This window comes from Rhineura floridana, chromosome 7 (genome assembly GCF_030035675.1).
Source record: "Rhineura floridana isolate rRhiFlo1 chromosome 7, rRhiFlo1.hap2, whole genome shotgun sequence".
Taxonomy (NCBI): Eukaryota; Metazoa; Chordata; class Lepidosauria; order Squamata; family Rhineuridae; genus Rhineura; species Rhineura floridana.
The window spans coordinates 49,784,647-49,809,585 of NC_084486.1; the positions used below are offsets into that span (position 1 = coordinate 49,784,647).

At 42.1% G+C, this 24,939-nt stretch overlaps 1 protein-coding gene across 10 annotated transcripts in view; it reads left to right on the forward strand.

The window, feature by feature from the left end:
* Positions 1-24,939, forward strand: part of CC2D2B (coiled-coil and C2 domain containing 2B) — a 156,351-nt gene that overhangs the window by 90,365 nt on the left and 41,047 nt on the right. For 9 of the 10 annotated variants that reach the window (XM_061635554.1, XM_061635556.1, XM_061635561.1 and 6 more), the window contains 6 exons: positions 4,843-4,935; positions 5,923-6,017; positions 14,103-14,273; positions 17,523-17,625; positions 19,409-19,518; positions 20,292-20,388. In XM_061635554.1, the coding sequence (XP_061491538.1) occupies positions 4,843-4,935; positions 5,923-6,017; positions 14,103-14,273; positions 17,523-17,625; positions 19,409-19,518; positions 20,292-20,388 (669 nt within the window). The remainder of the gene's footprint in view (positions 1-4,842; positions 4,936-5,922; positions 6,018-14,102; positions 14,274-17,522; positions 17,626-19,408; positions 19,519-20,291; positions 20,389-24,939) is intronic. The other variant, XM_061635564.1, reaches the window with a different exon arrangement.

Below are 24,939 nucleotides of genomic sequence, written 5' to 3' on the forward strand. Positions count from 1 at the left end.
ATGAGGTGTTATCTTTCCTTTAGCATGGGCTGACTATAGGCCTCAGACCCAACACTCTCAGGCAATAGGCCTCAGCTCTCTTCTCTATACTTTCCAAATCTTTGGAGTAGCCCTTGGTATCTCACCCATTCCTGAAGTGGTTCCTGTAAGGAGCCACTGTGTCTGCACCTTCTACTCAGCATTGCTTCCCTATCTGGGATTTGCCCAAGGTCTTGACTGCTCTCCAGAAGCCTCACTTTGAGTCTCTGAACTCTGTATCACTTAATTTCCTTTAATTCAAAGTATTGTTCCTAGTTGTGATCACTTCTGTGAGGTGGTTTTTAGAACTCAGTGCTCTATTTGTGGACAAACAATGTTGTATCTTCAACTCAGACAGAGATATCCTCCTTACTAACCCTTCTTTCTGACCTAAGATATTATCTTCCCTTCACTGTCAGGAGATCCTCATCCTACCTTCTTTTTGTCCTTCACCTGTCCATCTGACTGAAAAAGCTTGGCACTCTTTAGATGTGCATAGGGCTCTAAAGGTTTACAGATAAAGAACAAAGCCATTTCACCAAACTTTTGTTTCCTTTCACCACTTTTCTTTGGGGAAAGAATATCCACCACTTTGTCAAGGTAGATTAAGACTTGCATAATGTAGGCCTATTCTTCCTCAAATTTCACTCCTCCATCTAAGATTTTGGTGCATTTCACCAGGGCGGCAGCTACTTCAGCAGCTTTTTCCCCTAATGCACCTGTTCATGAAGTATGTAGGCAGCTACATGGGCTAGCCCCAACATGTTAATCAAACATTATAAGATAGGTATCTGTGCCTCAGTTGAGGCAAACTTTGGGAGAAGTGTACTGCAGCACATTCTCCCAGGCCATTAGACAGCCCAATTTTCACCTTTGAATATTAGGCAGGCGCCATCTCTGCAATCTTTTCGGCGCCTTTTGAAGACTTTTCTTTTTCAACAAGCCTTTTAAGTTGAGAGTTATCCCAGTCTGTGTCTATGTCAGAATTGCTTAATGTTTTTTTAATAATTGTTTTTAACCCTTTTAAAAAGTTTTTTTGAAATGTTTTTAACACTGTTTTGTCTTAATGTGTTTTAAGATTTGTTTTTATGATGTTTTAAAGTGTTTTTTAAGTGCCTTGTTTGCTGCCCTGGGCTCCTGCTGGGAGGAAGGGTGGCATACAAAATTAAATAAATAAATAAGTAAAATAATAAATAAAATGTGTGCAGGTGCAAAGGGATTCCTTCCCCTGTGCAGGTTCCATGCTGTCCCCAAATCTGCTCTGGAGGGACCGGGGAGACACCAGAACAAATTTAGGGGGTGCACAGGGGGAGGAGAGGTAGAGATAATTTCATTGCACAAAAAGAAATCCTTGCACATTAAGAATCTGCTTAGCAATATGTTGAATACAGCCCATCATACTTGCCCCCTTTTATCCTCACAACAATCCTGTGATTAGCTTAGGATGACAGAAAATAACTGGCCCAAGGACATCCTGTGACTTTACTGGCTGAGTGGGAATTTCAACCTGGGTCTTCCCAGTCCTAAGTCCAAACATTACACCATACTGGCTCTGAAGTCCTGTGCTATCACAGAGGGTTGGAACAATCTCTAGAGGGGTAGCCATGTTGGTCTGTTACAGCAAAACTGACAGAGCCTTGTGGCACCTTAAAGACTAACAAATTTATTATGACATAATAATCTTTCATGGACTATAGTCGACTCATCAAATGCATGAAATGTTATTCTGAATTACGGGTATATAATATTTTTATTATTGATTACATTTATTTGTCACCACAAAAATGTTTTTGTCTCAGAGTGACTTACAATTTTTAAAAAAGCATCCAATACCAAAATTTAAAATACATCAAAAAATAAAATAACATTAACAAAAAGTGCTCATCCTACAATAACATAAAAAGGACACATCCTACTCTACCCAACTAAACTATGAACACCAATTAAGAGCAAAATGCCTAGGTGAATAATGTCTTCACCTGGCACCTAAAGATTGATAGCAATGGTGCCAGGCTGGGAAGAGCATTCCACAGTTGGGAACCATGACTGAAAAGGCCCCCATTTTGTGTTGGCACCCTCCACACCTCCCTTGGAGGGGGTACACAAAGCACGGTCTCAGATGATGAATGCAGGCTCCAGGTAGATTCATGTGGAGAGAGGCAGTCCCAAAGGTATTGGGTTCCTGAGCCATGTAACTCTTTATAGGTCAAACTAGCACTTTGAATTGAGCCTGGAAATTGGCAGCCAATGAAGCTGGGGCAGAATTGGTGGTTACATGATCAAACACCCTACTTCCAGTCAACAAACTGACTTCTGAATTCAGCACTAGCTGCAGTTTCTGAACTGTCTTCAAAGGCAGCACCATGTATAATGCATTGCAGCAATCTTACCTAGAGGTTACAGAGCATAGACAACAGAAGCTAGGCTATCTCTGTCTATCTCTGCCACCAGCCAAAGCTGATGGAAGGCATTTTGTGCCACTTGTGCCTCTAGTGACAGTAATGGACCCAGAAGTACTCCCAAACTGTGCACCTGCTCCTTTGGGGTGTGTGCAACCCCATCCAGAACAGGTTGAACTGCACCTATCCAGTCAAAGGAACCACCCGCTAGCAGTGCCTCAATCTTATGTGGATTGAGCTTCAGTTTATTGGCTGTCATCCAGTACATCACCAAGGCCAGACACTGGTCTAACACATCCACTGCCACACCTGCTGATGTGAAGGAGAAATAGAGTTGTGCACCTGCATATTGATGACAATGCACTCCAGACCCCCGGATGGCCCCTACTCAGTGTTTTCAAGTAGATGTTAAACAGCATAAGGGATAAAAGCAGCCCCTGTGGTACCCCATATTGGAAGGTCCATGGGACAGAACAGCATCCCCCAAGCATCTTCCTCTGGGGACAGCCCTCCAAGTAGGACCGGAACCACTGTAAAGCAAAAGCACCCACTCCCAACTCAGATGGCCACTCCAGAAGAATACCATGGTTGATGGTACTGAAAGCTACTGAGGGATCAAGGAGAATCAACAGGGTTGCATACAGGGCAACAGAGGAAAATGAAATGCAGAAACTACAGAGATGATGATAATTATGCAATTAACTGGTAATTCACAAAACAGATTTTAACACAAATACCCTGGCATTGGAAAGCCAAATAATACACCTGGTGTGATAAGAAAACATTTGTCCCAATTCATTCGACAAGTGGGAGCATTTAACCTCTTTATGGATTGTAATTCAGAGGTTTATGTTGCTGTCTTCCTTTGAACTTTGAACTGTTTGTATTTTATCTGTGCATGAGAATGACAAGTGTGCTGGCAAGGATAGTAAGCACATGTTTAATCCCTTTGCATATTGTGTTAGTTATGAGAGTGCAGGAATATTTTGGTTGGTTAAAATTGTAGGTATCTGACCATTTTAATTAATATTGGCCTGATTCATTTTGACACAGTAGGCTAAACTGGCTTACAAAGACAGTGCAATCATGTGGGCTCCGAAATAGAAGCTCACAGCCACTTTGTGCCTCCCCAGTCCTTTTTACTACCATTCTGCACTGAGCTAAGCCAAGGTTTGGTTTAGTGTGTTGTCCAGGCTGGGACTCATGGTCGTTCTTGCTAAATACAAGCTGTAGCCAAGATTTGTTCTTTACAGCTCATTGTTAGTCAGGAGAGAGTTTGATCATGAGTTCTGTTTCGAACAACAAACATTGGCTTACTCACTGTACTGGGAAAAAAGAATGGGGAGGACAAAAACAGCTATGAGATCTTCTTTGGGAGCCAGCACATTCACGTGGTCTTAATAAGCCATAGTTTGGCTTACTGTGTCCTGTTTTTTAGAAAATAATTGCTTTGGCTGTTTGTGGAGAATTCATCCTCTATTTTTAAAAAAGGAGGATTCCTTCTCTGTTGTTATCCTCTCCAACACTGCCACCAGTTGTGGAAGATACTCTTTAAACCTATGTTGATATTTACTTATTTATCATTCAACCCTTTTTCCTGCTGCCACCATGTATTTGAATTACCATTTACAGTAGGGTTCCGCTTATATGACGGGTTCCATTCCGGACCCCCGCCGTAAAGCGGAAATCGCCGTAAAGCGGAACCCCATTGACTTTAATGGAGCGCGTTGCGCAAAAATGACACAAAAATGCTGCAAAATGCCGCAAAAGTGGCTTTAAAAGAGGGGATGAAAGCCGCCGCATTAGCGGAATGCTGGGAAGCAGAGCACCGGGAAGCAGGGCCCTACTGTAATTATAAAGCTCAGTTCACTCACTAGTAGCTGTGGTTTAGGTGTAGTACAAAACAGTCGAGACACATTTCAAATGTTCAGAGACCTTTACATATACTATCCCATCCAGTGTGATTAAGAGTTCTGGAGAACTCAAAAGCTTGCTCATGGTTTTGCAGCATTTTGCTTAGCCCTAAGAAAGGTTTTGCCCAACCATGGATTTTGGAATTTCTTATAGGCTGACATGGCTTCCTTTGCTTTTTGCTGAGTTCCAAGGTTAGATATTGGCAGTATAATTTACGGGTGCCACCCAGACCAGATTCTTGAATGACTTATCGGCAAAATAAGGAAATGCTTAAAAGATACGGTTTATATAGGAAAACAAGGATATAAATTAATTCATATAAGAAAATACTTAGTGTTCTAAATCTGAGGGACAAAATGCTTAAGAGTTAGAGTTCTCCATATCTCATGAAAAGGTAGAACATAATTTTAGCAACTAAAATTGTATTTAGCTGACTGAACAGTCCAGTGAAGATTAATGCTTACAATTAATAAATTAATTTTTCATGAAAATAAACTAATTCTTATTTCAGGAATATGGAAGTCAATTAGAAAATGACATGTTGATGACAGATGTGGATCCTATTTCTGCACAAAGGAATAGTTCGGCCACTTTTGTTAGGATGGTATGATGTATTTCATAAATTTAATATTGGAAAATAAATGCCTATAAAATTACCTACTATGCTGGAAATACAGCTAGATATTATTTCAATGAAGTACAAAACAAGGATTGTACAGCCCAGTTTTAAGAGCTAAATGGGTGAGTAGAGGTACTGTAAATATTCCATACAGTTCACTTTTCTGCATTCTCTCCCCTAGCTGGACTCCCTCCTGGTAATACAGCCAAGGAATGTTTGTGTGTGTTGTGTAATGGATTGTGGGAAGATAAGCTATTGGAGTGGGGGGAGGTTCAGCTCCTTTAACCTTAAACACACACAGCCTTCCTTGTGATTGGGACTGACATGGCCCTACAAAAGGGGTGGAGAACCTCTGGCCTTCTAGATGTTGCTGAACTACATCAGCCCTAGCAAGCATGACCAATGGGAGTTGCAGTTCAGTAACATCTGGATGGCTAAAGGTTCCCTACACCTTAAATGAATGGGTCTCCATTTCCATCATGTGCAGGAGCACAGCTCAGAAGCAAGCTCCTTCTCTTTTTTTGGGACTTACGATAGAAGTTTTGACCAGCAGAATAAGTTGCTTTGAGTAATGTCTGCACTGGAAAATGTTCGTTTACTGATCTGTGGTGTTACTTATGGCCATTTTCAATGCATAAAAATAAATTCCAGCTATGGAACTCCCTCCCAATGGAAATTTGGTAATCTCACTCTTATCCTGCTTTCAGAAAACATGTAAAAACCTTTTTATTTAGGTTTTTGGCTAATAATTTTGTGAAGTTTTTGCACTGCTGGTTTTAACTGCTGTCTGCAATGTGTTACAGTATTTTCTTTTTAAAAGGTTGGGTCCCTTTCAGGAGGAAGGGTGAGTAATGAATATGAAGTAATACATTAGAAACTATGCTATGAAGAAAGTTTGTCTATCTAGCCAAATCTATGATAGCTTACTTTCAAATTGCCTTCACTGAACATCTTTTTTATATATATATACAGATGAGAAAACAAGCTACAAAGCGAATTGTGACCATTAGACACAAGTTTAATTTATCAGATATTGTGAATGATTATGAAGAAATTATATCTATGAGGTATATAATTAATCATTATGTAAAGGGTTACAATTTAAAGGTTTTTCTTTAAATTGATCTGAGGTTTGAAGTTTTTAGATAAGGATTACTTAATACAACAGTGGTTCTCAAACTTTTTTAAAATCATAGTCTTGCCTTTCTAATGCATTAGATGTGCTAACACAGTCCTGCACTTGAAGATGTATGCTCACTTGCTGTGGTCTCATGATTAATTTTGGACTTCATGTTGATTACTGGATGTGTTTGTTGTTTTTGTTTTTCAACTACAAATCCATTTTGGAGAGTTTACTGTCCTACTGTAAGCCAGTGTAGAAGCACTGTCCTTTTGGTTCTTAGGAGCGCTGTAGAGGATTGAAGGATTTGGTCTGAGGCAGGGGTGGGCAACCTTCCTCAGATGAAGGGCTGCACTCCCATCTGAGCAACCTTCTAGGGGCCACATGCCAGTGGTGGGCGGGGTCAGAGGCAAAAGTGGGCAGTGCAACAGATGTGAATTTTACCTTGTATCGTAGGTTAGTTTCTACACACACCTCTCTTTATCCTCCATCCAAGCAATCAAGGGGCATTATCACAGTTCTAAGATACATTCCACCCAGACAAAAACAATCAAGGAGGGCATTAAGTAGAGCTGGTGAGTGGTGTGGCCTGGAGAGAGTCTCAAGGGCCAGGACGTCTGCATTTGGCTCCCAGACCTGAGGTTCCCTACCTCTGGTCTAAGGAGATTGGGGGAGAGATTCTGAGTGGAGTTGTTGAAAGAGATTCTGAAAGACTGTCGTCCCCCCACCCCAGTGTCTAGAAAAGACAGCGGGAGAGGCAGCAGCAGCAGCCTTCTGCCCTCACACTGTACTAATCTAGTTTAGCTCCTCAACCAAGGGAATGATGTGCCCAAGAGAATTCCTAGCCCAAGAGTGTATAGCCAGAGACTAGTTAAAGAAACTGAACATTCATTGGTAGGAATGGTACATAATTAAGAAATGATGATGACCATGATGTACTGCCTTCAAGTCGATTCCGACTATGAATAGGGTTTTCATGAGGCTGAGAGGCAGTGGCTGGCCCAAGGTCACCCAGTGAGCTTCATGGCTATGTGGGGATTTGAACCCTGGTCTCCCAGGTCCTAGTCCAACACCTTAACCACTACACCACACTGGCTCTCACTAATTAAGAAATACTGGAAACAAATTAATATTATCAGAGAGATAATGGAACATGACCTTCAAATGGCCCCAGTTGTAATACTTGCAGGGACATATGAAACATCAGGTTAAGAGGAACATAAATATTTTGGTATCCCTTATGTTAATAGCTTCTCAGATTATGATTGCAAAAAAACTTGGAGAAGCACTAAGGCTCTGACAATTGACTATTGCCTGAGGAAGACCTAGGTCATTATGGTATTTAATAAAATTAACAATTACAAAACAGTTATGGGAGGAAGAACTCAGACACCATTAATTTTGTTCTGGAATCAAAAGAATACTGATGAAATGGTTCTTATGGATATATTAAGTATGCAATTATTTGAGGGGGTTTTTGTAAGCAGAATTAAGAAATAAAATTAAAAATGTTCAATCCTTCAAATAGAACTCTGTGAATAAGATAGGACATATGGCCCTCCTATCCACAGTGAATGTTTAATTTCTAAGTCCAGTTTAAAGATAAAGAACCATAAGAAGGGAAAGCAGAGGACTTGAAGTTGCCCATTAACAGTCAGCACCTGGACAGCAGACAGAACAGTGGTAGCGTTCTCCATTATGGTGAAATGCATTGTGTAAGATGTCCTCAGGTGAAACCTGAGCTCCCCCTAGTGTTTGAAGGCAAGAACACTGGTTGATTCAGAGAAAGCTTCTGGATCTCTCTCATTCTGAATTAGCCTGTTCATCCCTACCTTCTCTTGAAGCACACATTAGAGAGTGCTCTCTGTCTTTCTACTTGTGCTCAGGCTTGTAGTTTGTTTGTGCGTATGCATTTTGCTCTTGGTCTGTGTTACTCCATTCATTGTCCTTGTCTTTGGTAGTGGTTTTGGTGTTGGGCTGCAAGTTTGTGCCTTATTTTCCCCTCAATATTCCTCTCAGCCCTTTCCATTCATTTACCTTCAGTTCCCTTGGTGTGCGCTTCTAGTTTTCTCTCTCTAAATTTTGTCTTCAATCCTTAAAGGGAGGAGTGGGCCCAGTGCTTCAAAGGCTTCAATCAGTGGGTGGATATGAGACTTTCGCGTCCCTGTGTGGCAGTGGCCGCCAGTTGGGAGTGAGTAGTACCATGACACAAAGAGAGCCAGACAAGAGCATTGGTGTGGAAAGAACAATGGCAAACAGTGAGTTTTCTCAAATTATCAAAGGAGGGGTGCTGACAATGCAGGAACCCAGATGGTGCTGGAAAGCATTTCATGATCACTTCTGACACCACTGAAGGCTGAAGAGGCCTAATCTGAAGATAATTGGGGCTGGGGACCTTATTCAGAACAAAGTCACCTTCAGGAGAATTCCTCAGATTTGAGGATTCAAGGCAGCTGAATCCTATTGCACTTAATGCTCCGAATGTTCAATGTGCCCCTTTTAGACAAGCTAATCCTCTTCAGCTTCATGTTAGCTCTGAAATTTTACAGCAGATTCAGGAAGCCTTGCTGGTTCATCTAACAAAAGAGTTCTCTGGTTCCTGTTTCACAGCCCATGTCTGTATTTACTGCTTAATAAAGTCAAAGTGGGAGACCCCACTGCAATATAAAAATGTCTGTTTTGCAAACAGGTTTTATGTACTGGATCAGGCCCAAATGGGACCAGTTGAAGCTGCCCATTATTGATGCCCCTGTGGCCAGCTTACTTCTTCAGCTTCTGTTTTTGCAAGGCTCTCCCTTCTTTTATAGTTTGGTGACATACTGGATGAGCCACACCAAATCCTGCTAGAATGCAGAATTCACTTTTGAAGGTATCTAGTGCAGCTGTCTTTGTGGCAGCTGCCAGACTATGAATGCTGTCCAGGTTTCAGCTCACATAGTGGCTGTGAGTGTATTGACAAAGAGAATGCTCTGGCTGTGTTACTGAGAAGCAGATCCTACCTCTCAGGATTATCTACTGAACGCTATGTGGGGGCAAGTTGTTTGGGATGTGACATTAAAGGACATCCTCATGGAATCTAAAGACAAAAAAGTTTATGCCTTTGACATAAAGAAGAGTACTGTTTCTTTCATCACCCATTCCATCTTTACCAAACCTTTTATTTCAACAGAACTGCCAACTGCAGGTGGAATTTTCTTACCTTCTGTATCTCATGGAACCATCAACACCTCTCAGCAAGAGCCTGCCACACCCAGCAAACTGCTTTGGTGCCACTTCTCAAACCAAGGGATCAAAGCTGCAGTTCAGATGCCACAATTTCCCCAGCAGGTGATTATCTGCTAGAGTTTTCTGACAGATGACAGCACATCATCTTGGACTGCTGGGTTCTTGAAACATCAGACAGGGTTTACGTTTGGCATTAAGGTCCCAGTTTCTTCCCTGGTTTCTGTTTTCTCCATTGTCATCCAAGTTGGGGAAGAGGGAGATAATTCAGGAGGCAATACAATATGTTCTGGCCATTGCAGCCATTGAACTGGTACCAGCAGGAGAGTCCTTCTCTGGGAGTTTATTCAATATTCTTCACAGTGCCCAAGAGAGATTATTCTTACCAGACAGTACTGAATCTGAAATATCTGAACCAGTTCATTGTTAACCACAAGTTCTGGATGGAGACCCTGGCTTCCATCAAGGAGTCTCTTCAGTGTCTATATTACCTGCTGCCATCAGTCTATCAGAGGCTTACCTCCATATTCTGATTCATTGAACATATCATACAGAAAGGAAGCCCAGAGGCTGATGCACACAGATGCGAAAGGAGAGTCCGGAGTTGTAAGACGCACACAATAGGAACATGGAATGTGAGAAGCATGAACCAGGGAAAGTTAGAAATTGTCAAGCAAGAAATGGAGCGTATCGACATTACAATACTTGGTGTGAGTGAATTAAAATGGACAGGAATGGGACATTTCCAATCAGGCAACTACAAAATATTTTATGCAGGAAATGAGAAATCAAGAAGAAATGGGGTTGCTTTAATAGTGAGAAGTGATGTAGCAAAAGCAATTAGGAGCTACAACGCAAGGTCTGAGCGAGTGATATCAATGAGATTAAATGGGAAACCTATTAACATAACCATCATCCAAGTCTACGCTCCAACGTCAAACGCAGAAGAAGAATTGGAGAGATTTTACACAGACGTACAGGAGGAAATTGATCACACACCAAAACAAGATATGATGATAATCATGGGGGACTGGAATGCAAAAGTTGGGAATAGAGAAGACCTAGGAATTGTGGGGAAATGGGGCTTAGGAGACAGAAATGAAGCAGGAGAAAGACTTATTGAATTCTATGAAGCCAATGATTCGTTTCTTGCCAACACATTTTTGGAGCAACCAAAAAGACGACTGTATACGTGGACATCACCAGAAATCAAATTGATTATATAATTGGTGGCAGAAGATGGAGAAGTTCCATACTTTCTGCAAAAACAAGACCAGAAGCAGACTGCAGTACAGATCATGAACTAAATGTATCGAAAATCAAAGTAAAGCTAAAGAACAACAAAGCAATCATAATGCCAAAATACAATTTAAATAACATCCCAGAAGAATATAAAGATCAAATAAGGAAACTTTAAACTTAGTTGACAGAGAACCAGAAGAACTATGGACTGAAGTCAGGGACATTATCAGGGAAGAATGCAAAAAGACAATACCTCTAGTTAAAAAGAGAGAAAGACCTCAATGGATGATTGAAGAAACTCTTCAAATGGTTAAAGAGAGAAGGAAAGCAAAAGCAAAAGGAGATAGAAACACAATCAGAACCCTAAATTCAACTATACGTCTAGTACGTAGGGACAGAAAACGATTACAATAGTTATTGCATAGAAATAGAATAGGACAACAAAAAGGGAAGAACAAGAGCCCTATTCCAAAAGATTAGAGAAACGAAAGGGAAATTTAAACCAAGAGTAGGGATGTAGAATAATCAACAGGGGAACACACTGACTGACCAAGATGAAATAAAAGGAAGATGGAAGCAATACACTGAAGAACTCTATAAAAGAGATGACAGGATGACAGATTCATTCACGGAGAAACCGTATGATGAAGAACCAGAAATTTTAGAATGTGAGGTGAAAGCTGCTCTTAAAATTCTTGGAAGAAACAAATCACCAGGAACAGATGGCATAGTAATAGAGTTGCTACAAGCTACTGAGACTGAATGTGTCCAAATTTTGACAAAAAAAGTCAACAAATATGGAAAACTAAACAATGGCCCACAGACTGGAAGCATTCAATATATATCCCAATTCCAAAGAAAGGGGATCCCAGGGAATGCAGTAATTATCAAACTATTGCATTAATATCCCATGCACGTAAAGTAATGCTCAAGATTCTACAACAGAGGCTCTTGCCATATATGGAGCGAGAAATGCCAGACGTCCAAGCTGGATTTAGAAAGGGAAGAGGTACCAGAGATCATATCACAAACATACGTTGGATAATAGAATGGACCAAGAATTTCAGAAGAAAATCACCTGTGCTTTATAGACTACAGCAAAATCTTTGACTGTGTGGATCATAAAAAACTATGGAATGCTTTAAAAGAAATAGGGGTGCCACAGCATCTGATTGTCCTGATGCGCAACCTATACTCTGCACAAGAGGCTACTGTAAGGACAGAATATGGAGAGACCGATTGGTTCCCTATAGGAAAGGGTGTGAGACAGGGGTGTATTTTATCCCCCTATTTTTTTAATCTGTATGCAGAAAATATCATACAGAAAGCAGGATTGGACCAAGATGAAGGAGGTGTGAAAAATTGGAGGGAGAAACATCAGTAATTTAAGATATGCAGACGACACCATACTCTTAGCAGAAACCAGTAATGATTTGAAACGAATGCTGATGAAAGTTCAAGAGGAAAGCACAAAAGCAGGACTACAGCTGAACGTCAAGAATACTAAAGTAATGACAACAGAAGATCTATGTAACTTTAAAGTTGACAATGAGGACATTGAACTTGTCAAGGATTATCAATACCTCGGCACAATCATTAACCAAAATGGAGACAATAGTCAAGAAATCAGAAGAAGGCTAGGACTGGGTAGGGCAGCTGTGAAAGAACTTGAACAGGTCCTCAAATGTAATGATGTATCACTGAACACCAAAGTCAGGATCATTCAGACCATTGTATTCAAGATCTCTATGTATGGATGTGAAAGTTGGACAGTGAAAAAGGCGGATAAGAGAAAAATCAACGCATTTGAAATGTGGTGTTGGAGGAGAGCTTTGCACATACCATGGATTGCGAAAAAAACAAATCATTGGGTGTTAGAACAAATTAAACCAGAACTGTCACTAGAAGCGAAAATGAGGAAACTGAGGTTATCATTTGTTGGACACGTAATGAGAAGACATGATTGACTAGAAAAGACAATAATGCTTGGAAAAACAGGAGGGAGTAGAAAAAGAGGAAGGCCAAACAAGAGATGGATTGATTCCATAAAGGAAGCCATAGACCTGAACTTACAAGATCTGAACAGTCTGGTTCATGACAGGTGCTCTTGGAGGTCACTGATTCATAGGGTCGCCATAAGTCGTAATCGACCTGAAGGCACATAACAACAACAAGGAGGATGATCTTGACAAACTCTTGCCCAGCATTGGTTTCTGACACTGGATTAGCACAAAGTGCTAACTGCTGTTCAGTGACCTCCAACTGAACCTTTAATATCACTATTTCTATGCCTGATGTCTCTCAAGGTCTCGGTTTTTAGTAGCCATCACATTGGCTCGGAGGATGTCAGAAATGATTGCCTTATCCATGATTAAGCGTTGATGTGTCTTCCACTGAGATAGTCATTCTTCAAACAGATTCCTCCTTTGTTCTGAAGATCAACACTTCATTTCACTACCAGCAAGAGTTGATTTTACCTACGTTTTGTCCATTCCCTGCTCATCAAACTGAAAAAATATGGGCATATACTTCTGGAAGTATAGAGGGCTCTTAAAGTGTACATTTCAAGGATGAAGTCATTCTGGAAGTCCAGTTCCCTATTTGTTTCTGTCCTTCGTAGAAAAGTTTCTAGTGTTATGCTGGTGAGGTAGGTAAAAGCATGTATCATTATAGCTTATACTTTGTTACGTTTGCCTCCACCAATGAAAATCATTGCTCAATTCTACCAGTGCAGCAGCTGTTTCAACAGCTTTTTCACTGCATGAGGTGTTTCAAGCTGCAGTGTGAACTAATCCCAACATTTTCACTAAACACTATAAAATTGATGCTGGATTAGATGGACCATCGGACTGATCTAGCAGGCTCTTCTTAGTTTGCCATGAGGGAACCAGCTATTCAGAAGCAGAGGGATCCAGAAGCTTCCTCGGAAACAACCAACGTTCCTGCCTTCATATACTAGGGGCAGCTCAAGTCTCACCTGAGGACATCTTACATTCAGGTGAGAAATACAATGCATCTCACCATAATAGAGAAGACTGTGGCTACATGACCCTGTGTGTTTGTTTTATCTGCTGTCCATGTGCTAACCTTGATGGGCAACTTTAAGGCCTCTGCTCTCCATTCGTCAGTCCCACCTAAGAACATCTTTACATTCACATAGATATACCCCTCAAATAAGACCAACAGTCTCTTCATTTAAATTTTGCATATCAGCATATGAAAATTGCATGCAAATTCATGTCTTCTTTTTTGGTGATGGACAAGCAGTCACCTCTTCTGTGGATCAGTTATTGGACTACACCCTATCCTGATTTGTTGCTTAGTGCAGGTCCAAGTACAGATACTAACTTTTCTGCCAAGACCACTGGAATAGAGTTTGGAAACCTCTAGTCTATAGATTTTACAGTTCATTTTATTATAAGAAACCTGTAGAAAAGCATTGAAAGATATTTACATTCCTAAAAACTTAAGTTTTAATATATATATTTCTAGAGTTAAATTAGATTTATACTTGTCTTATAGGAGCATATGCAGGTCCAATCTAAATTTCTTCTTATTCTTTTTCTAGTCAATTGAGTAACACAATTTTCAAGTTAGGTGAACGCAGAAGACATTTGAAACCACAAAGGAAGGAGAGACGGAAGGTTCCAGCGCAGGCTATTTCTGATGGAGATGTGAAACTTCTCATCAGAATACTGAGAGCTTATAATATTCCTACAAGAAAGGCACCACCAAATAAGTAGGTACAGAATTCATAAGTTATAAACAGGGCCAGTGCCAAAGGGCGGCCAGGTCAGGCACTGCCTAGGGCTCCGTGGCCCACAGCGGCCCCTGAAGGGCCCCTTGTTAGGGTGGGGGAGTAGCACTCCTCTTCTGTGATCTGTGGCAGGCTCCCTGCTGCGGATTGCTAGGAGGGAGCATTCAGGCAGCCTGCCTGTTCGCTCTCTCGCTCTCTCCACCTACCTCTTTCTCCTGTCTTCTGAGGCTGCGCGTGATGTGTGCGCAGGGTTTCCATCAGCCAAGATGGCGGTGGAGGCTTTTTTAAGGGGCTGATGCTTCTACCACCATCTTGGTTGATGGCAGGCATGTGTGCGCAGTGTACTGCGCATGGGTGCCATCGACTGAGATGGTGGTGGGGACATCAGCCCCTTAGAGAATCCTCCACTGCCATCTTGATTGATGGCAGCCCTGCGTGTGCAGTGTGCACTGTGCACACAGTAACAGGAAACAAGAGAGGTAGGTGGAACAGGCAGGAGTTGCACGCCTGGGGCAAGCTGGTGCCCAAGGGCCCAGTCATGCCTGGCCCTGGCCCTGGTTATAAAGGTCTTGAGTCTATACCCACACTGTATGTGTAATACACAGAAAATTGTATAGAAATTTTGTAGTCTGCTCTGTATGCCTCTCGATATGAGGCTGCTAGTTAAAGACATAACTGAAACAAATATAACTGCTATGAATAACTGCTACAAATATTTTATTAAACATTTTCAGCTATAAAAGGTAGCTTGAAGGTCACTGAATGAAGTGAAGCATGAATGAAGTAAATTACTTCACTGAATAAAGTAAATGGTTAATTTAGAAGGAAATTATTTATGAGAAAATATAAAAAGTGAAGTATCATTACTAGTAGAATTATGTTGTTGTTATGTGCCTCCAAGTCGACTACGACTTATGGCGACCCTATGAATCAGCGACCTCCAAGAGCATCTGTCAAGTAGAATTATAGGGTAAGCTTATTAAAACACAGTACATGCTTTACTGTAGCCTCTAATCATCAACACATTGTTAGCATTTTATACTATTTTTATGTGAAATTCAGCTGTGCTATGAAATAGTATATTAGTCTACAGATATGTAGAAGCGTCTTGTGAAAGTGTAAATGGTTAGCATAATAGCCACCAAATCTAATCAGATTATTTTGCCAAATCAAGGCCCTAATGTATAACAAACATTAATTTTAATGAGGTATTATTTTTGAAAGAATGCATGGCCTTCTTTTAAAGATATTATTATGCAAGTAACTTGGATTACTAAATAGCAAGCTGTAGCTTGCAGGCAAACAGTTTCCTTTCAGAGAATCTGAACAATATTTTAACAACAATGATTGATGTAGGGGCAGATCACAATAACACTTACATTGGTGTAGCGTTGTTGACTTGAGTAGAATTACACCATTTTGTTGAAATTCTCCCCTAACAAACACATTATTCGTAATTTTGCTCAAGCAGTAAAGCACAAAGAAAACGATTAGCTGTTATTGCTTGCATGTCTGGAATAAAGACATGCTATGTCTGGATTAAATAATGAACCACAACTTTGAGTCACAATATGGAATGCTTTTTACCAACTCCGACTGGTGGCCCAGCTACGCCCCTATCTGGACAGAGAGAACCTCGCTTCGGTTGTCCACGCTCTGGTAACCTCGAAGTTAGATTACTGCAATGCGCTCTACGTGGGGTTGCCTTTGAAGACGGTCCGGAAGCTGCAGCTTGTACAAAATGCAGCGGCCAGATTGATAACAGGGACTAGGCGTTCCGATCATATAACACCGATTCTGGCCCGCCTGCACTGGCTGCCTATATGTTTCCGGGCCAGGTTCAAAGTGCTGGTTTTAACCTATAAAGCCTTACACGGCGTGGGTCCACAATACCTGGTGGAACGCCTTCCCCGATATGAACCTACCCATACACTACGCTCTACATCGAAGACCCTCCTCCGGGTACCTACCCATAGGGAAGCTCAGAGGGTGGTAACAAGAAAAAGGGCCTTCTCAGTGGTGGCCCCTGAACTATGGAACAATCTCCCGGATGAGGTACGCCTGGCGCCAACATTGCTATATTTTAGGCGCCAGGTTAAAACTTTCCTCTTCTCCCAGGCATTTTAACATTTTAACATTTAACATTTTAACATTTAGTATGTGTTGACAACTGTCTTGATTTTTCTGGTGAATTTGATAATTTTAAAGTTTAAAGTAAGTTTAAAGAAAGTTTTACATTGTTTATATGTAGCCTATTGTATTTGATGTTTGACTGTTGTGCACTGCCCAGAGAGCTTCGGCTATGGGGCGGTATAGAAATTTAATAAATAATAATAATAATAATAATATGATCTGTAAGAGGCAAACTAATATTAACGTAATACAAACACACACACCACAGTGTGAGTGCCTACCAGGTTAGGGGTGGGTGGGAGTGAGACCAATGGGTGATGCCTCCTGTTGTCATTCCCTTTGGGCAACCCTACTCTGGCTTAGAGTCTCAGTTCAGAGTAGAAGACTTCTTCTCATTGCCAGGCCCTTTCATGGTGCCAAGGAATGCATCCTTCAGAGTAAACCTGATTAGCAAAGAACTGAAAGCAAATTGGCTGTTTACCCACTGAGATTTCTCCTCTGATTAGATGCAGTTTTTCCATCTGTTTGCAAGAGTAAGGTTTCAATGTGGTCTCTTCCTGTCCTCCACTCCTGCAAAACTTATTTATTTATTTATTTATTTGACTTATTAGTCGCTTATCTGGCTGAATTGTCAGCCACTCTAAGCGACGTACAAAGCAGAACATACAAACATCAAAACATTAAGAGACTAACAATAAAAACTAACAATAACGGAAAAGCTAAAAAAACAGGAACAGCAAACCAAAAACATTCATCTTCCTGGTAAAGGACAGTCCCCAAACAAATGTCACTAAGAGCAGGGGTGGGGGGCAAGGCAGGTGGAAATGTTTGCCCCTTGATGTTCCCAGCACAGTCTCATCCCTGCAGCAGCACGACTCAGCCTGCAGCTCCTCCTGATAAGGCCCAGGCAGAGGGGTGGGGAAAGGCAGGTGGAAATGCTTGCTCCTTGATGGTCCCAGCACAGTCTGTGTTGTGTTTCCACTGGCCTTTATTTCTGTTAACAATCAGCCACTTATATGCATATATATAAGCAGGAAATTGTGGGGCATGAGATAAACTGGCTGAAATATGTTTGTCATTCTTGTTTAATATCTCAAGGGTTGAAGTTGCTCATTCACCATCTTATTTACCAAATCGTATGTCCCGAGGTAGATGCATTTTGTCAGGAAATTCAACCTGTTCAGCTGATCCTTTATGTGAGGTAATTATGAAACAACTATTTTAATTTTCTCCTCTAAATTAGATTTCCATATAATGTCTATTTTTGTATAGAACTTGTTTAAAGACTACCACATGTTTATACATGGTTTCATCTTGTGTATGAAAGTTTGCTTTGATTAAACAGCAAGGCCATATTTTATCAGCTATATTCTTTGCTTCAGAATCTTGGGTATTTCAGCTAATTTGAATGCTAGTATTCAGCGGGTGGAACTTGATGATTACATTGAGGAGGAAGGGAGCAATCTGTGCTAGAATCAACACCCAGGCTCTGCTGGCAGAGCTTCAACTGGCTTTGGAGCATAGGGTTTAGACTTTGTTCTGTATATTACAGTAAAATACATAACAATGTTCTCCATACATGTACACTAAGACTAGGGTTATGGGTTTGTGCATTGTCTGTTTTTGTTTATAGTGAGGAGCATTCAAACAATGCAGCTCACTTGCAGCAGAAAGAAAATCCTGTTGCCACTTGGTTCTGCTGTTAGCGTAAAGTGGCTGTAAAAGCTTTTGTTTTAAAATTTCCTTACAAAACATTGCAATACGTTGTGTGTATGATTTTGTACCAAAAAAGTACTGCAGTTACTTACAAATCCTCTGGCTTCAATTCCCTTACTATGATGTAATAGTAATAGAAAGAAAATGACTGTCCTGCTCTGTGGTGAGGCAGAACTCTGGCTGGGTTTAGGGTATGGTTCAGGCTGGATGCAGGGCAAATGGAGGCAAGACAAAGTAGTGAAGAATTCAGGTGAAATGCAGAGCTCGGGCTGTGGTCTACGGACACAGAACTCTGATGTTGTTTTAGCAAGGAACAAAGTGAATCTCAACCCTATATAGCAACAGCAACAGCTGCATCCTAATAGTTAGTCTCATCTGTACTGGAAGGTGCTGCTTTGGTTAAAGGGGGCCAGCCTTCTTCAGTAGTTTCCTACTGTGATGGAGCAAGAGACCCTCTGGTCTCACTGGGTCTTCAGTGGAGTCTTCTGAGTCCAAGGACAGCAGTGCTACATCCTCTGGCCAGAGGAACACTGGACTCACAGGCCTGTCAGGTAACAGCACTTCCAGGGCTGGCCTTGCATGCCTTCCCCTTTTTTCTGAAGGGGTGGGGAACCTTTGGCCCTCCAGATGTTCCTGAACTACATCTCCCATCATCCCTTGCCATTGGCCATGCTTGCTGTGGCCAATGTGACGTAGTTCAGCAACATCTGGAGAGCAAAAGGTCCCCCACTCCTGCCCCTCTGGTTCGGAGACTTCTGCCCCATCACATGAAGAGGAATCTGACTCCTGGTTTATGACAATAATGTTACAATAAAAGGAGGAGCTTCAAGTTCTTGAAAGAAAGGCAAATTAAAGAATGTGAGATTTCTTTTATAATTCCTTCCACATATAATAGAAAGTGGATAAGTATAAAAGCAAATGACACAAAGATTTTTAAAAACACATTAGATACATAAAATATAGAAGCAATCATTTTAAATGATGAAAAATGCTATTTTGGTAGGATGAGAACTAGACTTTATTGTGGTATGCTCTTGCAATGCCCACCACATGTATTATATTGCAAGGAAAAGCAATTGACACATTACATGTATAACTTTGCTTTTGCTTTTAAAATTTTCCACTTTATCCAAAAAAGAGGGTTAATAATTAGCTTTTGGTGAAATCTGTCCACTTTCTATAATACGGAAAATACTTACAATATTAGGTTTGAAAATGAGGCAAAAGCATAATTACATTTAAGTATGTATTACACTTGTTTATTTTAGGTAACTGTCCACCCTTTTGTAGAAGTTACTTTCCAGAACACAGTTTATCAAACTAGCACTGCGGATGGCTCTCATCCATGTTGGAATGAAGAACTGCAAGTTGATTTTGTGTAAGTTCCCCTTATCTCATTTTTAATAAGAATGTATGCAGTACTTAAACCATTTGAGGAAGATTTCAAGTTTTCTGTGGCCACATGTTACTTACATTAGTCTGTTCCTTTTTTTAAAGTCTTTGATTTCAATTGTATATATTGTTTACATACATTAAATGGGTGATATAAAATAACAATCCTTTATCCTTTGTTTTAATTTAGAAATGAATAATCTGAATTTGATCACAGGGAAACCTGAGGAATACTAAATATTGCAGGCTTTAGGCTTTCCAGCTTAGAACTGATGCAAAGATCCACATTTGTGAGTGGAAGCAGTTCTCTCCTAGCTGCAGACACTCATGGAGGATAAGGCTATTCACTGTCAGAGATAGTAAGCATCTAGATACCAGTTACTGGGACTGTCAAGTGGCAAGAGTGCTATTGCACTCAGGCCCTCCTTGAGGACTTCCCATTGACATCTGGTGGGCCACTGTAAGAACAGGATGCTGGACTAGATGGGTTTTTGGCTGGCCCAGCAGGGCTCTTCTTACATTATTATGTAGCCCCCCAACTGATCATGGCAGGGCCTCTTCAGAATGACTTGACAGGTGATGCACGAGGGTGCAGTATGTGTAAACTGGTACCCCTGCATGAACAAGCAGAACTGCTTACAGATTTTTAAACCAAAGCCACAGTACATAGTTTCAGTTACTTTATTGTCAAAATGGTATTTGCTTTAGAAGAGAATAATAGTTATTGTTTAATTTAAAATATTTATTTCTTTGTTTCAGCTCTCCAGGGCATGATTATACTTTTTCAGGGCTATCTAAAATAAAAGACAACATAAATATTAACATTTTTGATGAATTTGTGATTGAAAAGCATGAGGTAAATTGTAGACTATAAAAATATAAGTCTGTTTTGGGTCTGTGTATAAGGAATAAGAAATGGTAATAGTATTCCTAACTTGAAGAAGCTGCACATGTAGTTTTCACTTCCATTCTTAACCCAGCAATGTAATGCACACAAGAGAATATAACACATATTGGGGGAGTGTCTATCATATTATTCTTATGATTACTTTAATTTATTACCCATCCTTTACTATGAGGTCCCAGGGTGGGTTACAACAGTGTAAAATACATGCTTAAAAACAATTTCAAACAGCTTGAAATCACAAACCTCACAAAAATAGGGTGGATCCTAAAAATATATATCTCAGATGCCAAAGGCCAGGGTAAAAAGGTGCATCTTCAGCATTTGCCCAAACTGTATCATAAAGCTGTCAGATGCACCTCTGTGGGGAGAGAGTTCCACAATTCATGGACTGCAACAGAAAATGTCCTCTCCTGCCCCCCCCGGGCTTCTGAGGGCAGCTGAACTACCAGAAGGGCCCCTTCTGGTGATCTGAACACTTGAGAGAGTCTGTAGGGAAGGAGGCAGTCTTTCAGATATTTGGGATCAAAGTCATTCAGGGCTTTAAATACTAATGTGAGCACCTTGAATTGGCCTCAAAAATTATCTGGCAACCAATGCAGCTAAAACAGGGCATTATGTGAGTTCTAAATGGAACCCCAGCTACTAATTTAGCTGCTGCATTTAGGACCAGTAGAAGTTTCTGAGTTGTCTTCAAAGACATCCCCATTTGGAGTGCATTGCAACAATCCACTCTGGAAGTTATCAAAGCATAGAGTACAGTGGCCAAATCATTTCTGTCCCAAAGGAGCCACAGCTGGTGAACCAGCTGGAGCTGAAAAAAGGCACTCCTAGCCATTGAGACCACCTGAGCCTCTAGTGACAGTGTTGAATCCAGGAGCACTTCCAAGATGTGAACCTCTGCTCCTTCCAGGGGAGTGCAACATTGTCTAGAACAGGCCATCTCCCATTCCTCTCAGACGTGAGAACTCAGGATACATAACACCTCTGTCTTTTCAGCCTCAATTTTTTTAAAAAAGAAAGGACATTTTATGCACTAAACAAGGAATTTCAGCATAATTTATGTTAAATGAGATAGCATATTTTTAGGAAAGTATTTGGTTTAGAATATAAACTCTGTATAAACTTTTGACATTTTCACAACTATTCAATGTTACCTTCGTTTCTAGATTAAATATCAAGCCTGCATTTCTTTTAGAATTGTGTATTTTCCCTATGAGTCCGGCCATCACAGCGGGTTTTAGCTCCACCTATCGTGCGAAGGCAAGAATGTCTTTGAAGTCAAGACTAGGGGCGTCAGGCCCCTCCCACTCTCCAGTTCATTCTTGCCTTTCGTACGAACAAGATTGAGATCTATATAGCGTAGCGATTAGCTAAGTTCTTTTGGTGTTTGTGTGTTTGTTTGACAGGGCGCGGAGGTATTGTCTCTTGTGTGTCTCCAAGTGTCCTCCTTCCCTCCGTATTGTGTTTAACTGCGTTTAACTGTATCCGAAACTTGGGGAATTCTCTTGGGGAGCCTTTTTCCCTTGCCCAGGCAGTTTGTTTCCCCTTTTGGATTACTCCCCACCCCTAGGAGAGACCGCAGCTGCGGATCCTCCTCGTCCCTTCGCTTTTCCTTTTCTCTTGGGCTCTGCGCTTCCCCTGGGAACTTGCGGCTGCAATTCCCTTCTAGCGGCTTGTCTTGCTGGGCTGCCTTTTCTCCGCGCTCCGTGACGCTCTCAGAAGACCGCGGCTGCGGTTCTTCTGATCTCAGCGGGAGCTTGCAGCTGCGGCTCCCGCCGTTACCCCGTCACCCGTTTTAGCCTGCCCGGGTCCGTTCTCGCCCCACTGAAACCTGTGGCTGCGGCTATTTCATTAGTGCCTTTACCTGAGCTCTCCCTTTTACCTCAGCTCACCCTCGCTACATGGCTTTAATTTCCCACCGCGAAGGGCTTTGCAGACGGCGACGGCAGCTCCATCTGCGGCGGCTGCCGCATTTCCCCTACTGCCTGTTCCCTCCTGGGGGTTTTTTAGAGCCGCTAGTGCGGTTTTCGGCCCCGCGGCTCCTCCTGCGAGACTGTGCTGGGCAGCCCTTCCCCCAGTTGACTTCCGCCATTGCTCCTTCTCTCTCCGCCATTTTTTCCCGCTCTTTTTTCCGGGCGCCATTTTTTGAATTCAAACTTCCCGCCTTTTTTGTTACCCTTATTAACCATCGGATACCTCCCCTGCAGGCTATCTATCCGTATGTGTGTTGTATACGTGCTGCAGACAGACTTACACAGGGCTGACTTACACACAATTTTACTGTGGCTGTAATCCTAGTGGCTGGATTATATTATCAAGGCTGGAGCTCCAATCCTAGTGGGCTGGATTGTATTATCAAGGCTGGAGTTTTAATCCTAGTGGCTGGATTGTATTATCAAGGCTGGAACTTTACTCTTAGTGGCTGACTTGTACTAAATCTGATTTATATTGGTATATCCTGCCCCCTCTGGGGCCGTGAACCAAGCCTGAAACCCAGCCTACAGCACTAATCTGAGTGTGCCAACTCTAAAAACAGCCTATATTATATTAACGCTGATACCTCAGTGCATTCTGCCCCCTCTGTGGCAGTGCACTTCGCCATCTGCCAGTGTATTCTACCCCCTCCGTGGTCGTACGCTGTGCCAGTTCGGGTCTTTACATCCTGCCCCCTCCGTGGCAGTGTACTGCACCCAAGTTAATATAAGATGGCAGAACAGCCAGGCATGTCGCAATCAACCCATATGGTGCCAGATCAGCCAGGCATGCCACAATCAGCCAAGCCACAACATCCTAACACGACTAAGACCAGACATGCCAAAGCACTGGCTAAGACAAAACATCTTTCCAGCCATAGCAAACCAAAGCGCCCACGTTATGTCTCTGTGCCAACCACCACCACAGCACAGGCACACATAAGCGATATTCTCCATTCCCCTGCTGCTTCCTCTGACGAGGAAGAGTTTGTTGGCTTTCCCGCTCAGTGTTCGCCTAACGAACCTCCCTCCGTTTTACCGCCCCAAACATCTGTTCCAATAGCTCCTCAGGCACATACATCTGCCACATCCGGTCTGCAGCTGTCTCCTGATTTCCTCTCCCAACTTCAAGCCATGCTGGCATTCTTCACCCAAATGCAGTCACTACCACAAGTTCCTGCCATACCTCCACTCAACATGGACCAACGTGCGTGCCATGAAGCTCATTCTTCCTGTTCACCAGATCCCTTTGACGTAGCCAGAGGCAGATGTACGGACGAAGCCTCGTATGCGGAGGAGTCAACTTTCACTGACCATGTTGAAGGAGACGACTGGAGCGACTATTCAGATCATGAGGAGGATACATCGTATCGCTTGTTTAATACCTCAGACTATCAGCCGCTAGCACGCAGGGTAGTTAATACCCTTGGTCTCCAGACTGCGCCTTCAACTTCGTCCGCCCCAGCTATCAAAGGGGCCAAGGTCCCCAAATCCCCTGCACCTACTGAACACTACATCCCGGTGCCGGACCCAATTGCCAAATTAGCCTCTGAAGAATGGGCTCATCCACTCCAAGCTCGACGCTTCAAGAACCTGGCTGACAGGCTTTACGCCCTAGCTCCAGACTTTGCCACCAAGTTAGACGTCCCTGGCATAGATGAACCAATCGCTCGCCTCGTTTCACGATCTCTTTTGCCCAGGGAAGGGGAATCCCACCTAAAGGACACTAATGAGCGACGAATAGACTTCGCCCTCCGCAAGAACCACGATGCCACTGCCCTATCCATGCGTGCCTCCGCTTCAGCCTCCATTTTCTCCAGAGCATCTATGATGTGGCTGGATGACCTTCTAGAGGACGCTAACCCTGATCCTGTCGCCCTCAGAAGAACGCTATTGAAATTGCGTAAAACAGCAGCTTTTGTGGCCGATGCCACTCTGGATGCTACTCAATTAGGGGCATGAGCCATGACGGCTCAAATAGTCGCTCGACGCACCCTCTGGCTTCGCCACTGGCAAGCTGATTCAGCGGCCAGATTGAAGCTGTCCAGGGCTCCTTACTCCGGATCTCTACTCTTCGGCGAGGAAGCTCTAAAGGCAGTGCTGGTTGATCCAAAAGACGCCCACAGACTTCCGGGAAGGGTGACTTCGCTTGTGCCTGCTTTTGAGACGGGCTCCCGCCTCAGAAGAAGCTTATTCAGATATAAATCAGTCAGACCATTTTTTTTTTTGACTGATGAAATTTCTCCCAGGCAGGGAGAAACGTAGAGATCAACCTCAAAAGCCTGTTTTTGTTGGGAGGACTGGATTTCATTAATTTATGAGAAAAGGTCCAGCCAGCAATGCCGGACGGACTTCCGAACAAGCTCTATCTGATTAATGCGATACGTTTATCTTTTCTTCAAAGAGAAAACGGACTAACAGGCAAGCACCCTTCTTTCTATTTTTTTTTCTACTTGGTTTAAATTGTTACAGCAAAAAGAGATTTGTCAAATGAATCAGCTTTAAAGAACTTCTGGGTGAGCTATAA